The 27,963-nt window shown below is 47.2% G+C and overlaps 1 protein-coding gene across 2 annotated transcripts; it reads left to right on the top strand.

Annotated features, from left to right (window-relative positions):
- AFG3L2 (AFG3 like matrix AAA peptidase subunit 2) lies at positions 1-27,654 on the top strand. 2 transcript variants are annotated; one of them, XM_082853187.1, is made up of 17 exons: positions 1-214; positions 3,982-4,081; positions 4,830-4,907; positions 6,920-7,026; positions 7,164-7,316; positions 9,316-9,390; positions 12,532-12,653; positions 14,385-14,658; positions 16,279-16,416; positions 16,938-17,091; positions 18,054-18,161; positions 18,255-18,380; positions 19,050-19,160; positions 21,496-21,611; positions 22,975-23,175; positions 24,763-24,957; positions 27,015-27,654. In XM_082853187.1, the coding sequence occupies exons 1-17, from the start codon at positions 98-100 to the stop codon at positions 27,252-27,254; spliced, it is 2,415 nt and encodes an 804-aa protein (XP_082709313.1). In that variant the 5' UTR covers positions 1-97; the 3' UTR covers positions 27,255-27,654. The 2 variants fall into 2 exon arrangements, with proteins under 2 accessions (XP_082709313.1, XP_082709312.1); XM_082853186.1 differs by having other exon boundaries at positions 12,529-12,653.
- The last annotated feature ends 309 nt before the right edge of the window (positions 27,655-27,963 follow it).

Genomic DNA, 27,963 nt, shown 5'->3' with positions numbered 1-27,963 from the left:
GGCTGGCGAGCAGTCCAGTGGCCTCAGCTCCGAGAGTGCACGGCCGTTTGCGGCCGATCGCTCGTCAGCGCCCGGCCCGAGGCACGCGCCGGCGGCCATGGCGCACCGGTGCCTGCTGCTGTGGGGCCGGGGCGCCTGCCGGCCCCGCGGGCTGCCCCCGATGCTCGTACCTGGCGGCCGCGCGGGCCCCACCGAACGGCTCTGCCTGCGGACGGTGAGTCCGGTGCCCCTGGCCCGCTTCCGGCCGGCGACCCGCTTCCGGCCCGGCGCCGGGAGTCAAGGTCACGGGCCCTGCTCTCGCCGTGGGTCCCCGGCCCGGTTGGAGACGGACCTCGGAGCGGCGGGGCTGCCCTGGGCTCGGGAGGCCTGCGGAGCGGAGCGCATCGGGAGCCGGCGGCGAGGGCTCGGGGGTGGGGCTGTCGCCGCCCGGCGGACACGACGCCTAATAACCGGGGTCGTTAACGGTGTTCCCCCCAGAGGGGCTCTGCTTTGCCGTCGTCAGGGCCGGGCTCCCAGAGCCGATGTCGGCTGTGCCCGCGGCGGACCTGCCTCGCGCAGGTTGACCACGACCGCGCACGGAGCCCCGGGGGTGGTGGGCGAGACCTGGGGTCAGTCGCCAGATGCCCTGGAGGAAGTGTTCTCAGTCTTTCCACAGAAAGGGCAGTGATACACCTGCATTCCTGATGTTTCCTCCTCGGAGATCCCTTGCCAGCCAGGGTTATTCGTCTTAGTCTCTTACTCAGAATGGCTGTGCACTAGGCCTTTTTTCCGTTTCTTGCATTACATCCATTTCCCCGTCTTACCTTCCTCGGTTCCTCTTTTGTCCCTTGTGAATATTGGACTCAGACATGTAATAAGCAGGTAGGGATGTGCCTTGTGAGTTTGCAGGGTTTTTTGTCAGGAATCTTATCTAAAAGGCCTTTCTTTCGAGTGGCACTATAGTTTCCGTGAATCTTCGATGCTGAGGTGTAAGGAAGTCTCCTGCTTGTGTAGGTCGGTGCCACATATTCCCTGGTACTGCCCTGAAGATCTGGGTGGGGACGCCAGGTAATGACTGTAATGACAGTAATGACTCTGCTACCTGCAAGGGATGCTGAGAGGACAGATTTTCCTCTGCGTTTGTGCATCTGTTAAAAGTCTGTTCTCACAGTGAGGTTCCTGGGGAAAAGATTTTGATGTGTGGTCTCAGGTATAATCCTCAAAGGATTGAAACTGATGCTTCACAACTAAAAAGTACTCACATCATCAGACATAAAACCTAATTCTCTAAATTGGGGTCCTCTGTACTTAAATTTTGCAAATTCATAATCTTTTATATGTATTATTCTTTGAATGGGCTTAGATTAGATAGAGGAAAAAAATTTAATTGATGGTTCTTTTGTAAAAAATAATCTCATTATTAAATACAGTCACGGGGGTTATTGCTAGAGGTATTCCAGGTCAGTGCAATTTGAAAAGAGAGCCTAAAGGGGGCTGATTTTTCAGCAAGCTAATAATGTTTATGGAGCACATACCGTGTACCCATTTCTGTACTTTATTGTGATACAAAGACTTACTTAATATGGTGTTAATAAAGAACCCTTGCTCTCAAGTAGCTTTCAGAATGATTGGAAATGATAATGTAAACCTGGGTATTGCCACACAATTTTAAAGGTGCTTTTCCGTATATTATCACATTTGACCCTCACAGTAGTATCCCTGGGCATTTGTCGTTTCCTCCCACTGCAGGTACATGACTGTGAGTCCCCTAATATCATGAGATATTTTGAAGATCATCATGCAAAAAATCAGATTTCCAGCTTAACCAAAATTAAAAGTTTTGACACTGTTTGCCTGGTGAACTGTGAGTCTTTCAAATTCCAGGCTAGGTGTCACTTCCCTGTGACATGCCTAGGTCCCTTAAACACGTACCCACTTCCTTCTCTGTGCCACCTCTGTACCTTTCTACTTAAGGTTTTGTATTGTTGCACGTGCGGTACCGTCCTGTAATTGATTTGTTCCCAGGACTCTTCCTTACTCTTCTGAGTTTCTTCGAGGCAGCACTGGTTCCTGCTTGGCAGCACCTGGCCTGGAGCAGATATTCAGTGACTTGCTGCCCTGTCCAGCTTGGATAACAGGTCTTTTCAATACACACCCGTAATGGATTTGGCATTGGAAAATATTTATTCACATATGACACACTCTTATCCATTATCAGTGGTTATTTCTTGGGCCAAGTGTTCCCAGCCGTCAGGGAGGGCCCAACATAACAGAAGCTCCAAGTTCTCTCAGACCAGCATTGCTGTCTACCAAGAACCGTATCAGTGTTTCTGTCCTACTTTGCTATTAATTGTGTAATAATTTGGAATTAAATCAGCTCATTCTTTTTTGGTTTTTAGTTGATTATTTAATCCAGATACCATAAAATCCACCGTTTTCAAGTGTACTGTTGGGTGGTTTTTAGTATATTCATAAGTTTGTGCAACCATTACCACTATCTAATTCCAGAACATTTTCATCACTCAAAAAGAAGCCCTATAACCAGTAGCAGTCACGCCCCATTTCTCCCCAACCATTCCTCCAGCCCCAGGCAACTACTAATCTACAGTTTCTGTGGATTTGCCTATTTTGGACATTTCATATAAATGGAATCATGTAATATGTGACCTTTTGTGTCTGGTTTCTTTAACTTAGCATAATGTTTTCAAGGTTTCATGGTAGCATGTATCAGTACTTCGTTCCTTTTTTATGGCTGAATAAAATTCCATTGTGTGCATATACCACGTTTTTGTCTGTTCATCATCAGTTGATGGACATTTGGGTTGTTTCCACTTTTTGGCTATTATGAATAATGCTACTATGAACATTCATGTACAAGGTATTGTGTGGACGTCTGTTTTCAATTTTCTTGAGTAGGAGTGGATTTGCTGGATCATGTGGTAACTGAACTCTACGTTTAACATTTTGAGAATGCCAAACTTTCCCAAAGTGGCTGTACCCGTCACCCCAGCAGTGCACAAGGGTTCCAATTTCTGCAGATCCTCACCAACACTTGTTATTGTCTCTCTTTTTTATTATGGCCACACTTGTGGATGTGAAGTGATTTTATATGGTTTTGTGGTATTTTATTTTTCTCATCAGACCATAAAGGAGGCAAGTTAGGATGGATACTAATGCGGATGAACTTCACTTTAAACATTCTCACCTGTATGTAAAAGCTTGTCCTAAAAAATGGTGGTGAATTTTCACTTTTCAGAAGGATAGAATTACTTGAACTTTTCCACTGCCAAATTTAGATATAGCCCCTCAGTGGACCTTGCCGTTGATTGCTTTTAATTGTGCACCTAAATTTAATAAGGAGCTTGTTCAGTTTGTTTACATTATACTCTGACTTATATAGGTAGTGTTTACAAACAATTTTTAGCAACATGTTATTTAAAGCAGAGATATATCTGTAAAGGGACTTGTCAGGATGACAGTATATCAAATACCTTTAGTAAATGTTACTAGTACAAGGACTATCAGTGACATTGGACCATAACTTTCTTGTCTTTGAACACAGATAAATTTTGTATTGTGTTCACAAGCAGCATTGTTCTGTAATTTCAGGTAAATGACCTTGTAGTGTGATAGACCCTGCAAGTGAGGCAGCCGATGTTCCATGTCGGAGTTTGCCTTTTGAATGCTACAAATTAAGTAAACAATGCCAGAATGAATGTGTTGGTAGAGAATAGTAATCGGGCTGCAGCTCTTAATTAGGTATGATTTGAAGTACTCTCGTTTTCTGGGCGAAGTGTGTATCTCCTAGTTCTTGCTGGACTAGAGCGGCCCAAGGCTGGACAACCCTAGTCCTCCCTCGGTGGTGGGGCCGTTCTATGCTAGTCTGTAACTGCCTGTTGAAGGGAGAAGCATTTCATCCACTTGGTGGTATTAGGAAATGAAGCTATTTTCATTCTTACTTTGATGTAACCTTCATACTTTTATTTATATGTTGTGTTGCAGCTTTATCAATATGCTACAACTGAAGCAAAAACCAGCAGAAGTTCTCTTCTGACAGATGTGATTGCTGCTTATCAGAGATTCTGTTCTCGGCCTCCAAAAGGTAAACATTCAGATGTGACTGTGACGGTGGACAGTCTTGTGACAGAGACTCGCTGTCAGCGGGTGTTGACAGGGCAGGTGCAGAGGCGTTGTTTCGGTTGATTCCTAAGTCATGTCTCCTCTTATAACCCACCCCACCTCCTCCTGTGTGATTGCAGTGATGACAGTGTGTCACCTTCAAATGTGGCACCTTTGTCGGTAATGAGGTGGGCAGGCCAGTGAGACCTTTTCCTCTGACTCCTCGGGGTTGTGAGCTGTATTATCTAGACTTTGATTTACTCCCTACACAAGCAATGTTAAACTTCTAGCTTGTGCTTTTTAGTGATGAATCAGCTGCTTTAAAAACAAAGAGCACGGGCTTCCCTGGTGGCGCAGTGGTTGAGAATCTGCCTGCCAATGCAGGGGACATGGGTTCGAGCCCTGCTCTGGGAGGATCCCACATGCCGCGGAGCAACTAGGCCCGTGAGCCACAACTACTGAGCCTGCGCGTCTGGAGCCTATGCTCCGCAACAAGAGAGGCCGCGATAATGAGAGGCCCGCACACCACGATGAAGAGTGGACCCCACTTGCCACAACTAGAGAAAGCCCTCGCACAGAAACGAAGACCCAACACAGCAAAAATTAATTAATTAATTAATAAACTCCTACCCCCAACATCTTCTTTAAAAAACAAAACAAAACAAAGAGCACGTACACAAAACTTGATGAATTTTAGTTTGACGATATGTATTTTTTTCCTTTTCTAACAGGATTTGAAAAATACTTTCCCAATGGGAAAAATGGAAAAAAAGCTAGTGAACCTAAAGAAGTTATGGGAGAAAAAAAAGGTACCTTTTCAAAAGATTATATTTGAACTTACTGTTTTCCCCTAATATATGATGTTGCTGATAGTTTTCACTGAACAAAGAAAATCTTAAGTCAGTCCTGAAACTGTAGTCTAGGAGCACATATAAAATTCTGTTTCATTTTATCTTAATTTTCTGCTCATATTTCTTGTCATTTTTCAAATTGAATTAATTGGAGGTTACCTTAGAGATATTGGCTGGTCAGTATCAGTCATATCTAACTGCATATTTAGTAAGTACATTTGGCACATGTTATCAATACATGCAATTTACTTGACGTGTATTGTGAGTGCAGTGTTTTTCAAGTTGTTCCTCAGAGGCTTATCTTCCCTTAGCGACTCAGAGAGGGTTTGTCAGAGCCAGCGGCTTGGGGGCCCGTGTGTGTGCCAGGCCCTGCTCCCCTTTCACGTGTGATAGCACTTAGCACAGTGCCCGGCACGTGCTGGCATTCAGCTGGCATCGTTTCCTTCTAGGGAAATATAAGGAAAAATAAAATACAGCCTTTGTTTTTAAGTGAACTTGGGTCTCGGAGGGACAAATACATGCTAAGAGAATATGGATCATGAAAGCCAGGCCAGAGCCGAGGAAGGACCAGTGCTGTGTGGGCTGATGGAGCGCTGGTGACCGGGCGATTTCCTGTTGACCTTGGTTTGGGGCTGATTAATGGTGATTGGTCCACTTTTTAAATATAACCTATTGGGTACCTTTTGCATATATGTTACTTTGTCCTGGAGTACATGGGACATCGTTCAACAACTTTAGAAATGTGCCTCCTCTTTATTTCCCAGGCCTGGGCCTCTTAGGGGTGGGCTTGCCTCTCTGAGACCCTGCCTTACTTGAGATAGGGGTGCGGGAGCTCCCTGTGTGCATCTCGGAGGGGTGAGCACGACAGGAAGCCCAGGCCATGAGGCCCTGCAGGTGACTGGGTGCTGAGGCCTCCTGGCCTGCACAGTGAGGGGGTGGCTTCCCAGGAGTTGAAGATGTCAGAACAGTATTTGTGGGTCTTTGAAAGGATGGAGAAGTGGGGGGAAGGGAAAGTATTAGTGACTGTATTAGTTTCCTAGGGCTGCCAGAACAAAGTTCCACAACTGGGTGTCAGAAGCAACAGTATGTCTCTCAGTTCTGGAGGCTGGATGTCCAAGATCAGTGTGTCGGCAGGCGGCAGGGTTGTTTTCTTCTGAGGGTCGTGAGGAAAAGGTCTGTTCCAGGCCTTCTCCTTGGCTTGTAGACGGCCATCTTCTGCCTGGGTCTCTTCATATCGCCTTTTTTCTGTGCATGTCTGTGTCCAAATGTCCCCTTTTTATAAGAACATTAATCATATTGGATTAGGACTCACCCATGTGACCTCATTTCAACTTGTGTATTTTGGTGAAGACCCTAAGATCACTGGGGAGTAGGACTCCAGCAAATGAGTTTGGAGGACACAGTTCAACTCATGACAGTGACTAATTTCAGATTCTTACCAACAGATTTTATGGGGATGAAGTGGGTTTGTTGTTGGTAGTGGTGGTTTTGTTTTTGGCCAGTTATCAAAATCATGTCTTTCCTGCAGAAGAAACTGTTAACAGTGTTCACTTCAGGGCTTGGGGCAGGGCAGGGGCACCTACTTTTTACCTTCAGGTGGGAACTCAGGAGCGCGCTCATGTGCACTCAGATCCCAGCTCTGTCACTTGCTCACTGTCACTGAGCACTTCACCAGGTGATCAGCAGGCACGTCAGCCCCTTTCTTATCTGTAAGATGGGCAGAGTCATGTGTCTACTGGTCCTTGGGTAAGTGTGCAGCTCGTGAGACCGTGCGTGTGAAGCGCCAGGAGCCTCCCTGAGGGCTACCCCTCTCTCTCTTAGTCTCAGGCTTCCTCATAGCACTTTGTTCAGTAACTGATCAGTTGCCATATGTTTTGCAATAAAACTTTATTAAACAGTATTAATGAAAACATTGCTGAGAGATAGGAAATCCTGCCATGCCACTGTACACACTCTCTGTCTGTGAACAGAACTGAAGCCAGCGGCTGCCCCGCGTCCTTCTGGAGGAGGAGTTGGTGGTGGTGGAAAACGAGGTGGGAAGAAAGACGATTCTCACTGGTGGTCCAGGTTCCAGAAGGTTTGATTCCACACTGTGTGGTTGACGTTGGGGCTCTGGGGTGGCATTCATGGCATTGGAAGGGATTTGCATCCAGCACAGTGTAGACCGTGTTGTTACATTGCATGCTTCACAGAAATGTCTCCTTTCTTGCCCAGGGTGACATTCCATGGGATGACAAGGAATTCAGGATGTACTTTCTCTGGACCGCCCTGTTTTGGGGAGGAGTCCTGTTTTACTTCCTGTTCAAGAGCTCCGGGAGAGAAATCACATGGAAGGACTTTGTCAATAACTATCTTTCCAAAGGAGTAGTGAGTATTGTGTGGGCCTGCAGGCTGCAGGGGTTCAAAGGGTGGGGTTCAGATGAGGCCAATAAAATGATAAACAGCCACCAAGTTAGCCAGGCTTGTTCACCATCAAGTCCCGTGTTGGATTTTTCTAATGCTGGAAAGTACTGCAACCAAGGAACCTGTTTGTTTTGACCCAGCAGTCCCCAAATTTACCACGAACTCCTTTTATTTCTTTTCATGCTAGAGCCTCGCTTTGGAGCCACTGCTCCTGACTGTTGCTCTGGCGTCCCTGTCTGTTCCCATCATTCCTCTTGTGCCCTCGGGTGCCTCTCCTCCCTGCACCTTTCCCAGCCTCTCCCAGCTCCTTTACACCTTCACTGCTTGTAATGTCCTGTGGGCCTGGAAGGTGAATAGGTGAATAGGTGACTCAGTGTTTACAGTGAGAGCCATGGGCTCTGAGTGAAGGCCCGGGCATGAGCTCTGTGCCCCCGGACTGGGTCTTTGCCCAGTGAGACCCTGTTTCAGCTCATTTAAGATGCTGTGGATTGTAAGGCACATGTTATTTTTCATGTTACTAAGAAAGATTGAGTGAGCCGCCAGTGAAACTGTGTAATACCATCAGTTGTCAACATGCATCGGCAATGTCTGAGAGGTTAAAATATGAAAAATAACCACCTTAGAATTGATGAAGTAAAGTGATAGTAAGAGAACAAGCAATAGGCCTGCTCTGTAACCTTGGGGAAATGATTTAAGCTCTCAATACTGAATTTTTCATCAATGAAATGAATAAAATAAAAATATTAATACTTACAAAATATAAAGAATCTAAAATTATTTTTAAAGGTTGTACAGTAAGGTGAGGATGGAAAAAATGGAAACGATTATCTACTCAGATTTTTGAAGCAAGTGAGGCTCTCACATGTGTGATTCCCAGGTGTCGTGAGGAGCCTGCTTTCTAAGAAGTGACTCCTGTCCTTCGAGTGTGGGGACAGGTCCTGGCTCTGTAGCCACTTCTCCTCCTGACCCGCTGGTTTTCTGCAGTCAGTCTACCGTTGCCCCAGCAGTTTTATGTGGGGTAGAGTTCTCTAGTCAGTCCTTTCCAGATGGTGAGCCCCCATTCTGGTTCCTCCTGGAACCTTGCAGGCTCCCTCACTTCGCATATTGGGCTCGTACCTTCCAGACTTCCTGCCAGAGCAGACTTGACAGCGGCAGGAAACAGGCCCCCCGAAAGTGCTCCACTCCACAGCAGCCAGAGGCCTCGGGGTGAGGTGTGCAAGCGATCTTTAGAACCCTGTGTAGTTAGGAGCTTGCAGGAAAATCAGGTTTAAACCATTTTATACCCTAGAGGGGCAGAAATGTAAAAGTCTTTTAATAGCAAGTGAGGACAGTAGTGTTTTGGAGAGCGATGTTGCCCTACAGCCTAGCTGGACTCTGTTTATCTACAGGTACGTATCCCAGGGAAGTTCTTGAAGATGTGTCCAGATGGTATACACAGGAATGTTCACAGCAGCATTGTTTGTGATGGGGGAGCGTTTGAAACAGTCTGAATGTCTGTGAACAGGAGAATGGACCAATAACTTGGGGTGTACTTATAAAATGGGGTACCCTGCAGAACTGACATGTCAGCAAGGAAAGACCTTACAAATACAAGGACAGAAGAAAAAGAAAGTTGTAGAAAAGTACATGCCAGATGAGACCATTTTTAAAGTTTAAAAACAGGCAGAAGTGAGTGTCTGTTTAGGGTTGGGTCTCTGTGGCCTGGGACCAAGCCCTGCTTTGGGGTGGCCAGCACCCACTGCAGAGAACGGCCACCTCTGGGTGACTGGGGGCTTCAGCAGTGTTTGTGATGTTTTCTTTCTCAAGCCGGAGTGGGGAACACGGGGAATCCTTACGTTATCTTCTTTCTTTACTTTATATTCTTTTGTGTGTCTGAAATACAGGCATTTCAGATGAGCTTAAAAGAATATCTCAAGTCTTTGTGTAAATTTATGTTTGAATATTTAACTTCTTAAAATTCCAGGTAGACAGACTGGAAGTCGTCAACAAGCGTTTTGTTCGAGTGACTTTTACACCAGGAAAAACTCCTGTTGATGGGGTAAATGATTTTATTAATTGATGTGAATTAGCTGTAAATTAACTTTTCAGATGTAAAACTGAAAAGCAAGCATTCCCTCACATTGCGGTAGCCATGTACACTGGCCGCGTCGGAGCTGGGCAGCGCAGCAACCAGGATCCTTACTAACAGTGAGGATGTGAACGTTGTGTCCGTAATGTGTGCAGGGGCTGGGCAGTGGTTTTGGGTTTGGTTTGGTTTGGTGATCACGTTGGCTATTCATTTAGAAACCAGTGTGTGAAATCTAGTTTTCAGTATTCCAGTATCTATGATTTTTCAAGACTGAGAAAACAGTTGTTTGATTAAGAAAAAAAATGTTAAAATCTGAATTGCTTATGTCTTAAGACAGCTTTTGTCAAATCAGTTTAAGAAACATTCTGGTCATATCTCTCCCAATTGTTTTGTGATGTTATATTATTTTAATTTCCATTTCTGTTCTTATTTAAAAAAAAATTTGTATTTCTTGTCCAACCAGTTTGAAATGTGTTCCAGAGACCCCAGAGTGGGTTGAGGGGATTATGGGGGGGAGGGGGGAGGGGGCAGATGAGGTTCCCAGGTGATTCCCAGCCCTCCTGGACCCGACCCCCAGGCCCACTCCTAGCCCCTGGGCATCCTGCGACCTTATAGCTCCCCTAGGGCCAGCCCTCTTCCAGGCTGCATCCCTTCTATCTCAGGATGCCTTCGCTTCACCATTTCGTCATCATCCTGCCTGGATGGGGCAACATTTAAGGAAAATGAGAACTGTTGGTGATCATGTCTCTGATAACGTATCAATAAATATAAGAATATCTGTAATGTCATAGGACTTTCGTATTTCAGTCACTGTTAGGAAAGTTGTTTGAATTGTCTTAATCCCCCCCCATTCTCTTTATCTTATGATGAAATGTTCATTAATAACCATGCTACTTTTTTTTTTCTCAGAACTGTTCCTCAGACTTTTAGTGCTGGGAATTAAATTGGCACTCCCTTTCAAGAGGACAGTTTGGCAGTGTATTTATCAGCAGTTTTGAAAGTACGCATACACCCAGTAATTTTGCTTCAGTAATAATCCTAGGGAAATAATTAGGGATGCATGTAAAGGTGTCTGTGCAAGGATGTACTCCAAAACATTGTTTATAGGGCAAAAAATTAGAACCATATAAACAGGCCCATTAGGCCCCTGGTCAGCAGTAGCGGCTCCTCACGTCCCTCTTTAATCGCCTGCTGGGGCTCGGCTCTCAGTAGGGCCTGCTCCTCCCTGGGGAGCAGTTTTTACACTTAGTACTGGCATGCACGAGCGTTTTCGTATTGAAATTAGTACCATCTTATTTTAAATTACTTTGTATCACTCCTTTATATTACAGTTAAGGTTTTATGTTGATTTCTTTTCAAAATTGTGCGTATTTCAAGATTGTAAAAGGGGTATTTTGAAACCTTGAAAAAACAACATCAAAATTGCTAATAGTGTTTATCTCTGGATATTGAGGTTATGGATGCTTTTTATTTTCATTATGTTTGTGTTTCCTTAGTTTTTTACAGAGAATATGTATTGCCTGTTTAATAAAGACTATTTCAAGCTTTCGGAAATGGGTATAAGATTTTGTGTCCAACTGCTTATGGCATAGCGATATTAATTGCTGTGCTGTGCTGTATAAGCACAGGCTTTGGAGTCTGACACACTTGGCCTCAGATAAGCTCTGCTCTTTACTAGCTCTATGGTCTAACCCCTGGAAGCCTCAGTTTCTTTATCTTTAAAATGGGAGTGACACTAATGCTCTTAGGGCTTAGCTCTCAAATGAGATTGTGTAGGTCAATGGTGGTTGTCAAACCTCAGTGTGCATAGGAATCACCTGCAGAGCTGGGACCCACCCCAGAGGCTCTCACCTAGGTCTTGTCCCTAGAATTCCGTGCTGCTGGGCCTTGGTCCACCCAACTCTCTGATGTGAAGCATCATTTAGCTTGTTGCCCCATTGGTGGTGGGAGCCAAGTTGGCGAGTGTTCTGTCATTGACACATTTGGGGCCTATAACCACAGGAATCGTGTAGCTTTGTCTGTGAACAACTTACCGAGGACTATTGTTATAGAATATTATACAACTTACTCGCCGTCTTTTGTTTTTAGACACGTGGAGAGAAACACCACAGTGACGGCGCCCACTCAGTAACCCTGGTGGTGGAAGGGTTGCGGGGACATGTTGCTCTTGTCTGTGTACATGTCTCAAGTGTCTGAGGTTTACATGTTTTTTAGGCGTTTGCAGGTTAGAGGAGGAACAAAGTCTTTCGGGGCTGTGCAGTGCAGCTGATGCTTGCTGGGTGCTGGGAAGAGGGGCCAGTGTGTGGGGAAGCTCCAGAGGTGGGAGTGGTTATGTCGGAGAGCCGGTGTGGCCTGCTGGTTATTGTCGCTAGCCCTGGAGCCAGCCTGCCTGGGCTCAGAGCCACCCACTTCCTAGATGTGTAACCGTGGGCGGTGGGGTCCCCCTGTAGTTTTGTCCTCTGTCAAACGGGGACAGTAAATGCCAGCACAGTGGGGAACCCTGTGCTGGTGGGGAGCATCGCCATTGCCTCCAGCCCTTCGGGTGTCCCTCCCTAGGGTCCCAGGAACTCCCAGGTCCAGTGACTGGAGGGTATTTCTGTCCCATTGGGTGGAGCTGACTCCTGGCGGTCGGTGATAGCACCTCCTTCTGAGGACCCAGGGCGTCGTGGTGCACCTGGGGATGGAAACCATCCCAACACTGAGAAGTGCCATCACTGCCGCAGGCTGGTGTTTAGTTTGGGACCAGGCAGCTAAGAAGTTCCTGAGAAGTGGACAAGAGGAAAAGGATACTTGTTTGTTTCTGAAAAGGGTTGTCTTTTCAAAGAGAGTTTTCATTTTTCAAGTTTACAATTTTAGGACTGTGGAGGAATGCTGCTATAGAAATGCTTACTGGTTGAGGCTTGTCAGGGGTTCTCACTGAGTGAAGCTTAGTCACTGCATTGTTAAAACAAGTCTTGTTGTTATTGTTAATATTGTATATTTTTAATTTGTAAATTTGCAGTATTTCTGAAAAATTCTTGGAAAGTTGAACGCTTTGTGAATTGAATCCTTTGTTTCCTCTTCATTCCCCTAACAAAATTAGGATATTTTGTTTTTCTGTCCTTACAGCAGTATGTCTGGTTCAATATTGGCAGTGTGGACACCTTTGAGCGGAATCTGGAAACTTTACAGCAGGAATTGGGCATAGAAGGGGAGAATCGGGTCCCTGTGGTCTACATTGCTGAGAGTGATGGGTAAGAAGCGTCTCTGTGAACACAGGAGGCTGCCTGTGCTCCCGGGGCTCACTGTGTATTCTGTCAGCAGGGGGCAGCGCATCACACTTTATATTCTCAACAGGCCTCTCAGTTCGGCCAGAGTTCTTTTCAACCATTAGTAACTTACTAGTTTGCTGGAGACTGGTTGATTTTCTACATGTTAATGTTTATCTTGATTAAGCAGTAGTTTGGGGTTAATGTCCAATGCACCGTTCTTGAGTAGGAGCTTAGCATAAAGAGCCCATTTGTGTTAAAGAGTGGCATTCCCACCTTTTAACTATCCTTTACATTTATATTTCACAGAGTTTGCAGGATTTTTAAGTAATGCTTCTTCCTCTCTGGTCAGAGCTGCTTCTTCCCTTAAAGGTTATTTGTCTTTAGAAAGGCCACTTCAGGTCTGAGTCTTTCAGGAACAGCTTGTTGATTTCAGGAGTTGCTTGTCTTTGGGCTTATTTGGGAATACATGGCCTTTGAGTGCTCACACATGGACGCCCTGGTAGATCTCCTGGTGGTGACCCCATTTGCATTAAATGCAGAATGCCTACCTTGATTTAGAGTTACGAGTTTGAGAGTGAAAGTAGAAATAAAGCTTAATTTTTTTGTACATGTAAGAGAGCGGAGAAAGGGGTAGCTAGCTTGTTAATTGAGCTGATGGTCTTACTCGGCCTCAGGGACTCTCTTGAGTCTTGGTGTATGTAGACCTGCAATCTACCTGCAGTATTATTAATAGATCCAGCTAGCTGCCGAGATTATTTCACACGTGATGCAATATATCCCTTGGTCCCTGAGGTTATCATATAATTACTTAACTTTATAGGCTGGTCCTGAAACATTACACAAAGTTTTGTTGCACCATTCCTTAAACCTTTATTGTCAGTGTGTTTATTTTTTTTCTCCAGAAATAAACCAAAGAGTAAATTGTTCATGGTTTAAATGCTATAGCAGCATTTAAAATTTTATAATAGATGAAAAGTTAGAAAGCTAATCCTGGTTTTATTCTTGTTTTGTTTTTTACCTAAACCATGTACCAGGTTTTGACCTAAATTTCTTAGGGTAAGTTAAACTAAATTGCATTATGTTACCCAGTATAAGTATATGTCTGTGCCTGTAGTGTGGAAATTGACTTTATTAAGACAAACAGAAAGCAAAAGGCTGTAAGTCACCCCTGAGCTGCTCCCGCCAGGGCAGGCATGGGTTGGAGGGTACCCCTGCCCCTGGGTCTCTGTGAGCCTGCACGAGCCACCCAGAGACAGCTTTCACCACTGTTGCCTTCGCAAGGATTGAATATTTGGAAGACATCTCTTCAGAATAAGTTGATGCATTCCAATAAGAGAACTGGAATTTCTACTCAGGCTAACACCAGAATCATGTTAAAATTGTTAAATGAGCAATTTGAATGAAATTTCTTTGAAATTTTGATGAAGTGATAGTAAATCACAGGTCTGTCCTGTGCATAAATGGTGGTTCTTGAGGTAGGAATAAAGCACCACTGGACAGTGTACGTGTTGAGAACAGGTTTTTCTTTGGTCTTTCTGAGATTCCCCTTCAGTGATACTGACACACTAAGAGTCTCCTTGTGCCTCAGATGTACCCGGATAGCCCGGTGTTGCACAGGCAGAAACCGTGTGCAGTTACGGGGTGGCGGGTCCCTCGCAGGGCAGCCGAGCCAGGGCTGCCCGCCTGAGCGCTGCGCTGTCGTGTGGCCCCCAGCTCCTTCCTGCTGAGCATGCTGCCCACCGTGCTCATCATCACCTTCCTGCTCTACACCATCCGGAGGGGGCCGGCCGGCATCGGCCGCACGGGCCGGGGCATGGGCGGACTCTTCAGTGTCGGAGAAACCACTGCCAAGGTCCTAAAGGACGAGATAGATGTGAAGTTCAAAGATGTGGCGGGCTGCGAGGAGGCCAAGCTAGAGATAATGGAATTTGTGAATTTCCTGAAAAACCCAAAGCAGTATCAAGACCTAGGAGCAAAAATCCCAAAGGTAAAATGAACTTTCAGAAGACGGTTTTCAGCTCATTAACCCAAAAATCTTCTGAAGTATTTCTTGATCTCTGAAGTTACAATTTTATGAAGTTTGATTACTTATAAAGTAGCTCTTTTTCTCTCCTTCCTCCATCTTAACTTACTAGTCTCCATTTAACTTGCGCGTCTCTTCAGGTCAGCTGTCCTGCGTGGATGTGTCTTCTTGCAGGTAGCGTGTGTTCCCGAGAAAATGTGTGTCCTCTCCCCTTGGTTTGCTTCCTTCTCCCTCCAGGGCAACTTAGACACCCCTCTCTCAGCAGCCCCCAGCACATTGCCTCTGCTGTGACCTCGCTATCCCTCTCTCAGCACCATGAGCAGGCCTGGCCTGGAACTCAGGTTCGTGGCCCAGGACTCCGTGGAGGACAGACCTCCCCCCGCCCACTGCGCGCCACGGGTAGCCTTGCCCATCTTTGTGTCCCTAAGGCCAGGCTCAGGCGTTAAGTAAATGAAGAGAAAATGTTTAACTAATTCTTTTAAAAACCCGTTAATAAAGTTTCCTTTAAAGGAATCCTTTGTAAAGGGAATCATCATTTTCTTGATTTCATGTCCTGCCTGCCTCCATGGATAAAAAGTCACATTTTATAGTTTTATAATTTGCTATACTTGCGTACCTGTTCACATCATACTTAGGCATCTCCACGACTTAAGTAATTACAGTGTTTGAGCAAACAGTATTCTTTTTAAGTTCATCATTGGTTATTAGATTTTTACTTCATTTGTGAAATTTAAAGGAAAGAAAATAAGCACAATGTAAGTTGGAAGTGTGATATTTGTGTCTCCTTGAATTATTGAAGTAAACATCAGGCAGTTTATTAGTAGATTCCCAGCTTAAGTCACCCTTTATATACTGTTAGGTCTAAAAAGCAACACTAAAAATCTTAAAAAGTAAGAGAAGTATTTCAAATTTCACATTCTTACCAAGTTTTTTTTTTTTTTTTAAAGGAGGCAACTTTAGTGAAGAAGGCCATCAGCCCAGCTTTTATTTATTTAGTTAGTTATTTATGGCTGTGTTGGGTCCTCGTTTCTGTGCGAGGGCTTTCTCTAGTTGCAGCAAGCGGGGGCCACTCTTCATCACGGTGCGCGGGCCTCTCACTATCGTGGCCTCTCTTGTTGCGGAGCACAGGCTCCAGACGCGCAGGCTCAGTAGTTGTGGCTCACGGGCCCAGTTGCTCCGCGGCATATGGGATCTTCCCAGACCAGGGCTCGAACCCGTGTCCCCTGCATTGGCAGGCAGATTCTCAACCACTGCGCCACCAGGGAAGCCCCCCAAGTTTTTTAAAACAGTATAGTCTCTAATAGTCTTTTCCTTTCTCTTCTCACTAATATAATTACTTTCTCTATGTTTCTCTAATATTTCTTATATATTTCTCTATATTTCTCATATAATTTTTTTTCTTCTTACTAATGTTATTAATATTCTTACTAATATAATTACTATCATTGTTCACATGTTTAAGAAATATTTAGTGTATATCACTAAAATTTGTAGACAGATTTATACCTTGGAATTATTTATGGATATGTAATTTATTTCTCTGAAATTCTAGTCAAATGTACTTTCTCTTTTTTGTATCTGAAGGGTGCCATTCTCACCGGTCCTCCAGGCACTGGGAAGACACTGCTGGCGAAGGCCACAGCCGGAGAAGCCAACGTCCCTTTCATCACCGTTAGTGGATCTGAGTTCTTGGAGATGTTTGTCGGTGTGGGTCCAGCTAGAGTAAGTCTCACCTCACACTGTATTAACTCAGCAGGTCAGAAGGTGGGCGCAGGGCCCCCGCTGCCATGGTCTGAGGGTGGGGCGACAGCTGGCTGGGCTCGGGAGGGTCATGCCTCTGCTGTGTGTACACGTCACTGGGTCTTTGAGTAAGTGTCTGCTGTTACTGCTTGCCTCGGGCGTGAAGGGAGCCCAGGGTGGTTGGACTTGTAAACTGAATACAAACTTTACAACTCTACCTGTTACCTTTTAGTAGGATAAAGATATGTAGTGTCAGTTTGCTGGTGTTCGTGCTTCTTACATAACAATAACTGATGAGCTTTTAGAAATAATATTTGCTCACCTTACATAAGTTTCCCACCGTTTGCCATGTGACTTCTTTGCTGCTTGTAACTTTTTAAATTTGTACTGTACAGTGAGTGACACAGGATGGCCTTCCTGGGGGACAGGAAGCTTGATGTCTGTTTTATTGGGAGGATAGCACTCACTTGTCAAGTGACTCCAGTGCTTACATTTTCATCCAGGTCCGTGACTTATTTGCCCTTGCTCGGAAGAATGCCCCTTGCATCCTCTTCATCGATGAAATAGATGCCGTGGGAAGGAAGAGAGGAAGGGGCAACTTCGGGGGGCAGAGTGAGCAGGAGAATACCCTCAACCAGCTGCTGGTGGAAATGGATGGTGAATGTTCAAGTCTTTTGTGTTTTGAACTGTGCTTTCTAATTGTTCTTCATGTTTCTAAAATGAGAGTCCTGTGCTGATACAGAGAGCAAAGAGAGATTCTCTAAAATAAACAACCCCTATCGAAGGGCTCTTTTATTCCAGTACAGGTAATAGCAAAAGAGTCTTGCCTGGCAGCCTGCTGTAACTTAATACTGGTGTTAAGATGGCATTTGTACCTGGTGCCAAATAAAAGAAAAACTGGTGAAATGCTTCACTAAAGAATCATAATCTCATTCTCAAACCATTTATGATTCTGAAGGATCAGGAAAATCCATGCGTTAGCAAGTGCGAATTTGGCAGATTTTGAGCGGGTCTGCATTCCTGGGCCGGGTATGGGAGCCAGACTGAGGAGGTGGGGCTGCTCCTCGGCTCTGCGGAACCCCGTGCACAGCAGAAACTACCCTGGGGGAACGGGCCAGGCTCCTTCAGCGCCAGGGTCCTGGGGGTGACGGCTCTGTGGCCACGGCATTGCCGTTTGAGAAATGGCCAGTCAGACGAGCAGGCTGAGCCTGCAGAAGAGGTTGGAGGTGGGGTGGTGCCTGCCTTCAGATACGCAGTGAGTGGTCCCTGTGGCCCAGGGAGTTCAGACACTTCCTTTGCAAATTTAACCTTACTGATTTTTTAAAACTTTCTAAAGTTGACAACGTAATCTACATTTCTAGTTACATAAATTTAAATCTTTGGTAATTTGTCTTTAGTAGTTGATCCTTAAATCTTTAAGTCTTGTACTGTATATGACTTAATCATTAAGGACAAGATGAATAGTAAGAAAAATCATTAAGTTTGTGACTTAAAAAATCACTAGATAATAAATAGAAAACTAAAGTAGTGTGTCTCATGCTCATACGTTCTGGACAGGCATGCTGTCACCTTCCTCCTCACGGCATTTAACAATGGTGATGCCTTTGTTCTATTTCCAGGCTTTAACACAACGACGAACGTGGTCATTTTGGCGGGCACCAACCGACCAGATATCCTGGACCCTGCACTGATGAGGCCGGGGCGCTTCGACAGGCAGATCTTTATCGGTGAGATGGTTTTCCCTGGAGTCAGGCCAGTTCTTGTGGGGAGGGGTGCAACTGTTTCACTGTTTTTTTTTTCCTTAAAAATAATTTCTCAAGGACCGCCGGATATAAAAGGAAGAGCCTCTATTTTCAAAGTTCACCTCCGACCACTGAAACTGGACAGCACCCTGGAAAAGGAGAAGCTGGCAAGAAGACTCGCATCCTTGACCCCGGGGTTTTCAGGTGGGTGAGCACGACCTGCTGTTGTGTCTACAGGATGTGACCCTTCCTTTCTTGTTCCCTCTCTCCCTTCTTCCAAACTTAACATGAAATAGAAGGGACCATCTATCTACAGCCTGAGAAGGCTATATACACGGGCACAGGCACCTTCAATGTCCCAGGAGCCTGACTTTTTAATATTTTTTGTTGAGCACATACATTGTGTTATGGCCTATTTGCGTCCCTATATACTTTCTCTGTAAGGTTAGTTTACAGAGACCTAAGGATCTAGGAAGCTTTTGGCAAGCTTCTCATGTTTAACTTTCGTTGTTTAACTGAATGCATTAGGTCATTTTAATGCCTATGTATTTCATTATATTTCAGCAGATTGCCCAATATCCGCTTAAGTCACTTTCCCAACAGAGATGGTGGAACTAAGTTGATGGGCATTTTAAAGTGCTGTCTTAGTTTGCTGTCATTGCACAGTCTCTAAAGGTGGAGGGCTGCCTGTGGGCATCTGTCTACTACTGATACTTGCAGCGTGCATTTCAGGGGCCGGGTTGTGCCAGGCAGGACTGAGCGCTACTGACTGCTGCTGGTGGACGGTTGGCCCGGGTTCCCTTCTTCACAATGTGTGACCAGTGAGCTCAGGTGTATTTGGCAGGTGAGCCGTTGTGTGTGTCCCTTTCACAGGAGCCGATGTTGCCAACGTCTGCAATGAAGCTGCTTTGATTGCTGCGAGACACCTTTCAGATTCCATAAATCAGAAACACTTCGAACAAGCAATTGAACGAGTAATTGGCGGTAAGGCAGCTGGTGGGACCCACAACCAAGGGCGGATGGCGTGAGTTTGAGGCCAGGGCATGTATCTGCCCAGACCTGGGGCTCAACGGCACCCTGTCGGATGGGTCTGAGACGCCACCCTTATGCTGCACGGGCAGCAAGCAGGGAGGTGTCCTCCCCTGAATTATAGCAATCTAGTTTTTCTAAAACACTTACAACCTCCCTGTTTCCAAAAATTTCATCGCATGAGTTAAATGTGCTCTAAGCTAGATATAGGTGATGGATGAACAGCTGTAACAGTGTTTGACCGGGAAATGCTCACCTGTCAAGCAGGGTTGGCCAGTAATGTGTTTTCCTTGCTTTCTAGAGAGCTTATAGTTAATATTGTTAAAAAGATAACTAGCAGTTCGAGAACTTGGGCATTCAGAGGAGGGAATGGCACAGCGCTGTGCTCCAGACACAGACATGCAGTTCTCATGCCCCCAAAGCACAAGAACCCCCGGCTTGTCACAGGACTTCCCTGTGACAAGGAATGGCCAGGCAGGCTCCACGGAAGAGCGGGGTTTAAACTGGGCTCAGGAGGAGGGGATGTGGTGTGAACGAGGGTGAGCAGAGGAGCAGTCATGGCCTGTGCCTCAGGGAGGGAGGTGAGTTGCTCAGACTCCTTCCTGTGGGAGGGAAGACAAAGTGGAGAGAGGTGTTGAAGCCTAGATTTTAGCAAGCCTTGAGAGTTAAGCTTAAGAGCTTTTTTCATGTTGTATTACGGCCAGTATTGTACTAACACGAGTTTTCCTGAGCCACTGAGTAACGGGATAGTCAGTGATAGTTCAGGAAGATGCATCTTTGAAGAAGGGGCGCATCTGGAGGCAGAGCCCCTACTGGTTCTTAATGTGTGGTAGCGGACGTGAGCGTGGGAGCCCCATGGCCACAGGTGGGAAGGGCGTCCTCGGGGCCGCTGGTTTGGTGGGAAGTGAGCCGGGGCGGGATGTCCCCGTGAGGTCCTACGCATGGCCGTGGTTCCCGTGGTGCGGGGTGGGTGAGGGCACGGGCCACACAGCCGACAGCCGAGGGGGAAACGGCTGTCAGCAGAGTTTCCGAAGCTTGTTTTGTGCCACAGGCCTGGCAGGCTCATTAGCAGGTGAGACAAGGAGTAGGTGCCACTGCAGGGGGGCCGGGGGGGCAGTTGTAGCGGTGCCGAGTGAGTGACTGGACCGTTTGAGATTCGTTAGGGAAAAGAAAAAGTCTAAGATGTTAGAGTTGTGAGTGGAATTAAAAGACCTCACTGTAAACACAGGAGAAGACTATTTGTGTTCTTTTAGGTCTGGGGGAAACGGGGGAGGGGGGGTGTTTAGTAGGAAAGTGAGTTTGTGAAAGAGGCCAGGGCGGTGGGTGGGGCAGAGCCTTGGCCCTGAGGGGCACGGACGTGCTCTTCACGCTCTTCACGCTCAGCCGCTGGGGCCAGCACACACCCTGTGACGGGATCGCAGCTGAGGAGGGGAAATCCTGTGACAAGCTGGGGGTTCTTGTGTTTTGGGGGCATGAGAACTGCGTGTCTGTGTCTGGAGCACAGGGCTGTCCACCTGCCCTCTCCCCACCCACTGGCGGCTCTGCGGCGTGTGCTTGTCCTGGGCCGAGTCCTCAGGAACACAGTTCGCCCTCTTTTCTTTTTCAGTCTCCCAGACTCCGTAACGTGTTACCAGTTGAGAAATTCTCAGATGAGTACCTGGAACACGAGAAAGCTGGTGTCACCTGTGAGCTTTGTATCAGTGCAGACTACAGCCCAGAGGTGCGGGCGAGCTCCGCGTCCGCCTTCATCCAGGCTGGAGCGGGGGTCCTTCAGTTCTGGCAACACGCGGGCCGGCTCGGGGGCACCTCCTCAGGGCTGCTCTGCGGCTGCGGGCTGCTGCCTCTCATGGGCCTGGCTCTCCTCCCACCCTCGTGTGCCTGCCTCCTCGGCCGGTCCTTGTCTCCCCCTACTTGGTGATTCCCGATGCCTAGACTAGGCAGTGAGCTCTTTCCAGATGTCTTCGTTTTCTGTGAATTTTATGTGTCAAATTGACTCTAGTGCTGAATTTTACTTTGCATTTCTGTTTATTTCTCAAAACGAGATATGTGACTCGATTGGGAGAGTAGGAGAAAGTGGGCCTCGGGTGGGTAGTGAATGCGTTTTGCGGTGGTTGTATATTTTGAAGTTGATGCTTTGCTTTGTTCTGCCCCGATTGGGAATATTCCATGGTCACAGGCAGCTTGGTCTCTGAGTCACGATTTAGATGAGACGCTGTGTGGTATCGTGTAAATCTCTTTTGATGTCGGTGTCACTAAAGCAGTGGGTTTTGTTTTCTGTTCTGTATGTCAGGCTTAGAGAAAAAAACTCAGGTTCTGCAGCCCGAGGAGAAGAAGACAGTGGCATACCACGAGGCTGGCCACGCAGTTGCCGGCTGGTATCTGGAGCACGCGGACCCCCTCCTGAAGGTGAGGGAGTTGTTGTGGAACAGACGGTGGCCACACTGGGCCACGTGGCAGGAACATCTGCTGATGGTGTTGGGGTGAAGGGGTCACGCAGATGAGTTATAAAGTTTGGAAAGAAAAGTGTGCAGAAGCTGGAGGGGTTCACTCTGGAAAAGCAGTTGCTACCGTGGGTCAGGCTTGGGCGTCTGGGGCTCTCTTGCCCAGGGGGTTTCCCTGACTCCACAGAGAAAAAGGCAAGCCACACAGCCTGGAAATACTTGTAGTACGTGTATATGACAGAGGACGTGTACCTGGAATACATGAAGGACTCTTAAAATTCAGTGGTAGGGAAACAAGCAACGCTGTAAAATAATAGGCAAGATATATGCGCATGTACTTCCCGAGAGAAGGAATAGGAATGGGCGCTAGGTGCATGAAGATACCGGATGCCCTAAGTCACCGGGAGGTGTGGGTGGAACCCTGCAGAAGCTCCACATGTCCCGAGGTCAGTCCAGCTGGACCCCATGCCTGCGGGCGGGCACCTGACCCGGGACAGCCACCGTGGAAACCAGTTCGGCAGTTTCTCATAAAGGTGACAAATGCTTCCAATACAACCAAACGGTTCCAGTCCTGTGTGTTTACCCAAGAGAAATAAAAACATGTCCATGGAATACTTTTACTGCTTTATCCGTAATAGCAATAAACCGGAAAGAGCCCTGAAGTCCCTCAAGAAGGAGTGGATGTTTGGTGTGTTTACCCAGTGATTGCCCCATAGAGCTGAGTGCACTGTTAACACAGCCGGCAGTGGGGGTGGGTTTCGGGGACAGTCACGCAGACCAGACACGGTGAAGTCCGAACTGTATGAGGCCATTTACGCACAGTTCTAGAAACTGCAACTCATCTGTGGGGGCGGGGGAGGGGATTTCGGGGAGAAGAGGAAGATGTTTTGTATCTTGGTTGTGGGAGGAGGCTGTTTGTCAGAACTCACTGAACTGTAACCTGTGACTGGGAGCATTGATTGTAAAAATTAAAGGAATCTACTCAGTTGCAACAAGAGGACTAGAAAACTGAAGGCTGCTGGCCCCTCTGCCTCCTGGAAGGCGGGGCAGGCGGGGCCGGCGTCAAGTCTGGAGGGGTCGCCAGTCAGCAGCAGCCCTGTTGTCAGGACTGAACACTTTCAGTTGAGTTTTATAAGAGACAAGAAATACTTTATAGACCTCTCGGGTGAGGTTACCCTAAGAGAAAATGCTCTCCTGGACAGGCCCTCCCACCCAGCTCCTCAAGCCGAGGCTGTGGTGCTTTCCTCTCCAGTGAGTCTCCCTGTGGCTCCACATCAGCCTCCAGTGGCCGCGTCTGTCCTCAGCGCACCGTGTGTTCTCCTTGTCAGGTGTCCATCATCCCTCGGGGCAAAGGGCTGGGCTACGCGCAGTACTTACCCAAGGAGCAGTACCTCTATACCAAAGAGCAGCTCCTGGACAGGATGTGCATGACTCTGGGTGGCCGCGTGTCAGAGGAGATCTTCTTCGGGAGAATCACAACCGGCGCTCAGGACGACTTGCGAAAAGTGACTCAGAGTGCATATGCCCAGGTGAGTGTGGGCGGGGTCGTCTTGCATCCTCACCTGCACTAATGGCTCTGGAACAGCACTGCTGTTTGACTGGTCTAGGCTTTCCAGGCAAGGGTTACTTCTTAAGAGAAATCCATTTTAGAATGATCAAAACTTAGGAAAAGAAACCCTTGTTTTGAGAGTTCGGTCTTTCAGGTTTATTACTAAGAGTGTATAAAGCACAGCAGTAGAGTTTACATTCAGTTACAAGCCTGTGGGATCCCGTGTGGACTCCATGGTGCCTGTGCCTTCTGGTCCTTTCTGCTGACAGCAGCCATGCCCCTGTTTCCTTTAAGTTTATCACGGGCGCCTCCATCCCCAGACAAGGTCATTTTGCTGTCGGGGAACTTGATGTCAGTGACTTTCTTTGGGAACTCCTTTTATTCATATGTCAGCTCTTCTGGGCCTGTTACTTTCCCATACCTTTCATTTTTCTTGGGACTTCCCTGGTGGTCCTGTGGTTAAGACTCCAAGCTTCCAATGCAGGGGACGCGGGTTATATCCCTGGTCGGGGAACTAAGATCACATGTGCCGCGCAGCACTGCCAAAAAAAACCAATAATTTTTCTTAGGGCATTTGTTTGTTGGGGTTGTTTGCTCTTGTGTCCTTTCTAGTTTAATGTCCATTTTAAAAATAACTGTAATGTTTTCTTTTTCTATTTCCTGCGTTCTAGCACCTCATCTAAATTTTCTGATTCTGACTTAATGTTATTCTTTCTTATTTTCTATCACCTTCCTGATTTCGGTTAGCCTTTTTTGAAGTTGTGGGTAACAGTTTTCATCTGTATTATGGACGTCTCTCCATCCCACTTCCCTTATCTCTGTAGACATTATTCTGCTCCTTTTTTCTCATAACAACTTTGTAAGGGATTTTTCTGTTGTCCACTTTTACATGAAGTTTGTTTTCCTGATCTCTTAGGAAGGAGGTGGATTAAGACAGTTTTTCTAGTTTTACGGTTTTAGAGTTTCCTGCTGTTTTCATAAACTTTTAAAAAACATGACTTCCTACTTTCTGATCTGTTCCTGCTCCCCTCTTTTATCTGCGCCTTCTCTTTTCTGGTCAGTTTGGATTTTACTTCCACAGCTTCTTCTTAATGTGGGGTTTTTGTGTGGTTAGTGTGGGGGTCTCATGGGGTGCAGGCTGGGCCCTGTGGACTCAGGGAGAATGCCAACGCCCCTCGCAGGTTTCTGGAGCCCGGGCGGCACGGGAAGAGCCTCTGGGCGGCCTGGGTGGTTCCTCCCATCTGTCGGATGCTCCTTGCCTGTCCTCACCTCCCCCCATGCAGAGCGATTTCAAGCAGGTCTCGTCACCATTGGGGTTTGTCCTTGCCCGTTTGCCGCCTGCCTTGTAGATGTTGCCTGTGGGTCTCTGGTCTTGTCCTCCCAACCTCCATCTACACAGAACACCCTGGTCTACTTGGCCGACTCAAGGCTGCCGTGTCGTTGTTGCGGGTTAAAGAGTAGTACTGCAGTGAGGTGTGTGGATTTCATGTCAGTAGATTTGCTGCCATTTTATAAAAACCTGTGAGCAGAAATGGATGCCCACCACTAGTCACGCATTCTTTTTCAGATTGTTCAGTTCGGCATGAATGAAAAGGTCGGGCAAATCTCCTTTGACCTCCCCCGTCAGGGGGACATGGTGTTGGAAAAGCCTTACAGCGAAGCCACGGCCAGACTAATAGATGACGAAGTACGAATACTTATCAACGATGCTTACAAGAGGACAGTCGCTCTTCTCACAGAAAAGAAAGCAGATGTGGAGAAGGTGGGTGCCTGCTCCACCAATGATTCTCTGCACGGTTTTGCAGAAAGAGTTGAGACTGATGGCTTGACTGGTTGGTTGGTTTGTAGATGCCGACGTCCCCTGTGCTTGTTAATCCCAGGCTCCTTCCTCCATCCTGATGCTGTGTCTGCTGTCTCTGTGGGGCTGGGGGGATGTGGGAAGAGCAGCAGCGGGCATGATCCCGGCTCCTGGTTCTTAGGAATGTGAGCGCGGGATTAACAAAGTTTGTTCACGACACCAGACACACAGTTGAACCTGCAGTCACCCACCAAGTGCTTCCAAATGCGCAGCCCAGTGGCCTGATTGGGATTGACCACTGCTCTTCACCTCCAGAGTAAAGAGGTAGTGGAACAGCAAATGAAAGAATTAGCCAAACTAGATATGTAGGACCTTTGCTTAATTATGACCTTCCATGAACAAACATTCTTTTTATCTTCCGTTGTTGTGCCTCATTTGATAGCGTTTTCAAAAGGGAGGGAGCCTTTCTAATTCAGTCGGTTTTTTGTATCCAGTAAACTCTTAATTATTCAGAATCCATGCAACCAAACGGAGAATCTTCTGTTTTTTAAATATTCCACACTCTCATGATAAAAGCACAGGTGAAAAGTCTTCTATAAAGGACTGATAGAGAAAAAAGCTATTCTAAGATGATGCTGTCCGATCAGCAGATCTTCAGAGGAGCCCACTGTGAGCTGTGCCGGGCAGAGCCCGAGGTGCCTTTTCACAGAGCGCAGGGTAGGTGGGAGGGGCCTGCAGCAGGGGCTCCGATGGGAGAGGGCAGAGAAGGCTGACATCCACCCTGACGGCTCATCAGGCTACAGTGAACATGGGGAGGAGAGGAGGACTTGCTGTGTGGGGCCCTAGTGAGCGAGGAGGGGGTGCAGAGGGAAGCACAGGGTGTCTGGGGACTCCAGAACTCTGCGGGAAACACAGCTCTGGAGCTAGAGGCGCCCTTCATGGAGATCTCATCTGGCCCCTGTGTTTTATCGTCAGGAGTACTAAAAGAATCTGGAGTGGAAATGCTTAAAAACTCATCATTAAAGGAGCGAGCGGCAGGGACTTCCCTGGTGGTCCAGTGGTTAAGACTCCGCACTCCCAACACAGGGGGCCTGGGTTTGATTCCTGATCGGGGAACTAGATCTCGCATGCCGCAACTAAGAGTCCGCACATTATAACTAAGACCCGGTGCAGCCAAAATAAATAAATAAAAATAAATCTTGAAAGAAAAAAGATGCCAAAACTTAAAAAAAATAGAGTGGCAGCAGGGTGCCATCTCCAGGGGGACAGTCAGAGGCCAGTGCAGAGGCAGCCATGGGTGTGTTTTAACTTCCTGAGATGGTGCCGTGGTGGCAGCAGAAGTAGAAAGGCAGTGGTAACAGTGAGCGGGTCTAACGTGACCCTGTTCCCTGTCCTCCTGACACCGTCCCTCACTTCCCCACTCGTAGTTGGCAGGGGTCCCTTTTTCTGTGGCTGTGTGTCATGTCAGTCTTGTGGTTCAGCCACACAGAGACCAGAACTTCGAGATGCATATTTTCACGTTAATCTCCTGCTTCATATTGTGTCTCTGCCTCATTTGTCTTTATTTTTGTCAGCCACCTTTTAAAATTTCCCTGTTTCCACCCTTTCCCCCACCCCCAGTCACTTGTATCACTTCCTCACACTTCCTGGCAGGATTTCTTTCTGCTCTGTAAGCCAGAGGGAGCTCCTTCCCTCTTTGGAAGCAGGTGGGGCCCAGGGACACTGCGTCTGGCTCTCCTCCCCGAGGATGTCCTTCTGCGGTGTCAGGGACAGAGCTCCCCCACTAAGTCCAGGGCACAGTCACAGGCCACATGGATGTACCACACTGTGCAGCCACGCAGGTGGGGACACGTGTTTTTCCAGGACTTTTGCATATCTTATTCTAAAGTGACATGACAGTGAATATCTCTTTTCAGTGGTCCTAAACTGTTTTTTGGAAGGGGGTTGACTGTAAATAGGAGGTGATGAGATTGGAGAGACGTTGCTGGGTGACTGTTTAACCACAGGTGTTCGCATTGCAGGTTGCTCTGCTCCTGTTAGAGAAAGAAGTGTTAGACAAGAACAACATGGTGGAACTCCTGGGCCCCAGACCGTTTGCAGAAAAGTCTACATATGAGGAATTTGTGGAAGGCACCGGCAGCCTGGATGAGGACACCTCGCTGCCTGAGGGCCTGAAGGACTGGAACAGGGAACGGGAGGTCTCAGAGGAGCCCTCGGGCGAGAAGGCCGCCAGCCAGGTCCAGGGTGCTGGCCCTGCGTAGCCAGAGCTGCGCCTTCAGAGCTGTGCTCGGCCTCATGACACAGTGGGAAGTGGGGTGCTTCGTCCGCGGCCTCGGAAGTCACCCGGGTTGCAGGGGAGGGCACGTGCCCCAGCCTCGGGCTCTCCTGGTCTCTGTCCCCGTCAGGTGGGGGTCCTCCTGCTGTCACCTGCTCTTCACTCCCTCCTCCCTTCAGTCTCCCTCTGTGATGGGCTATGAAATTAGGAATATTTTCATTGATTTAATATTTTAAAGATGGAATCCGGGTCACAAGTTGCTGTTTTGTGATGGAATGGTTTTCTACAGAGAGCTGTAACATACTTAAAAATATGAATGTATTGTGTAAATACGGCTTCTTTATGTCAAAAATAAAGTGTAAACACTGCACTTTTTTTCTCCTGAACATACAGTGTCACTGATTATGCTTGGGCTACTTCTCAGAAAACGTAACGGGAAGGAATTGAATGACGTCACTGTTAGGGTCTCAGGTTTGCGGTTCTCTTCAGCTCCCACAAGATGCTCAGGAAGTCTAGATTTGTTCATCCTGGAGGATGAACTCGGGGTGTGAAGTGTGTTGGCCCAAGTGAGTCAGTGAGCCCGTGACAGCACATCCTCACTCGGCCGACCACGACCGGGCCTTGGTCCCACATGTGGGTCTGCAGCGGATGTATAACCACCGCCGGACTGTGGGCTGGCAGGCTGGACTGCAGGG

Source organism: Leucopleurus acutus (assembly GCF_964270905.1).
Source record: "Leucopleurus acutus genome assembly, chromosome: 13".
In the NCBI taxonomy this organism is placed as follows: domain Eukaryota; kingdom Metazoa; phylum Chordata; class Mammalia; order Artiodactyla; family Delphinidae; genus Leucopleurus; species Leucopleurus acutus.
The sequence above is the reverse complement of the archived record's forward strand: the minus strand, read 5'-3'. Positions and strand labels throughout refer to the sequence as shown.

Excerpts from the sequence above, each read along its gene's own strand:
- AFG3L2 (XM_082853186.1), top strand. The coding sequence starts at position 98 with ATGGCGCACCGGTGCCTGCTGCTGTGGGGCCGGGGCGCCTGCCGGCCC. Across the intron at positions 14,659-16,278 it reads TAGGAGCAAAAATCCCAAAG|GGTGCCATTCTCACCGGTCC; the intron begins GTAAAATGAACT and ends TTGTATCTGAAG. Across the intron at positions 16,417-16,937 it reads TCGGTGTGGGTCCAGCTAGA|GTCCGTGACTTATTTGCCCT; the intron begins GTAAGTCTCACC and ends ATTTTCATCCAG.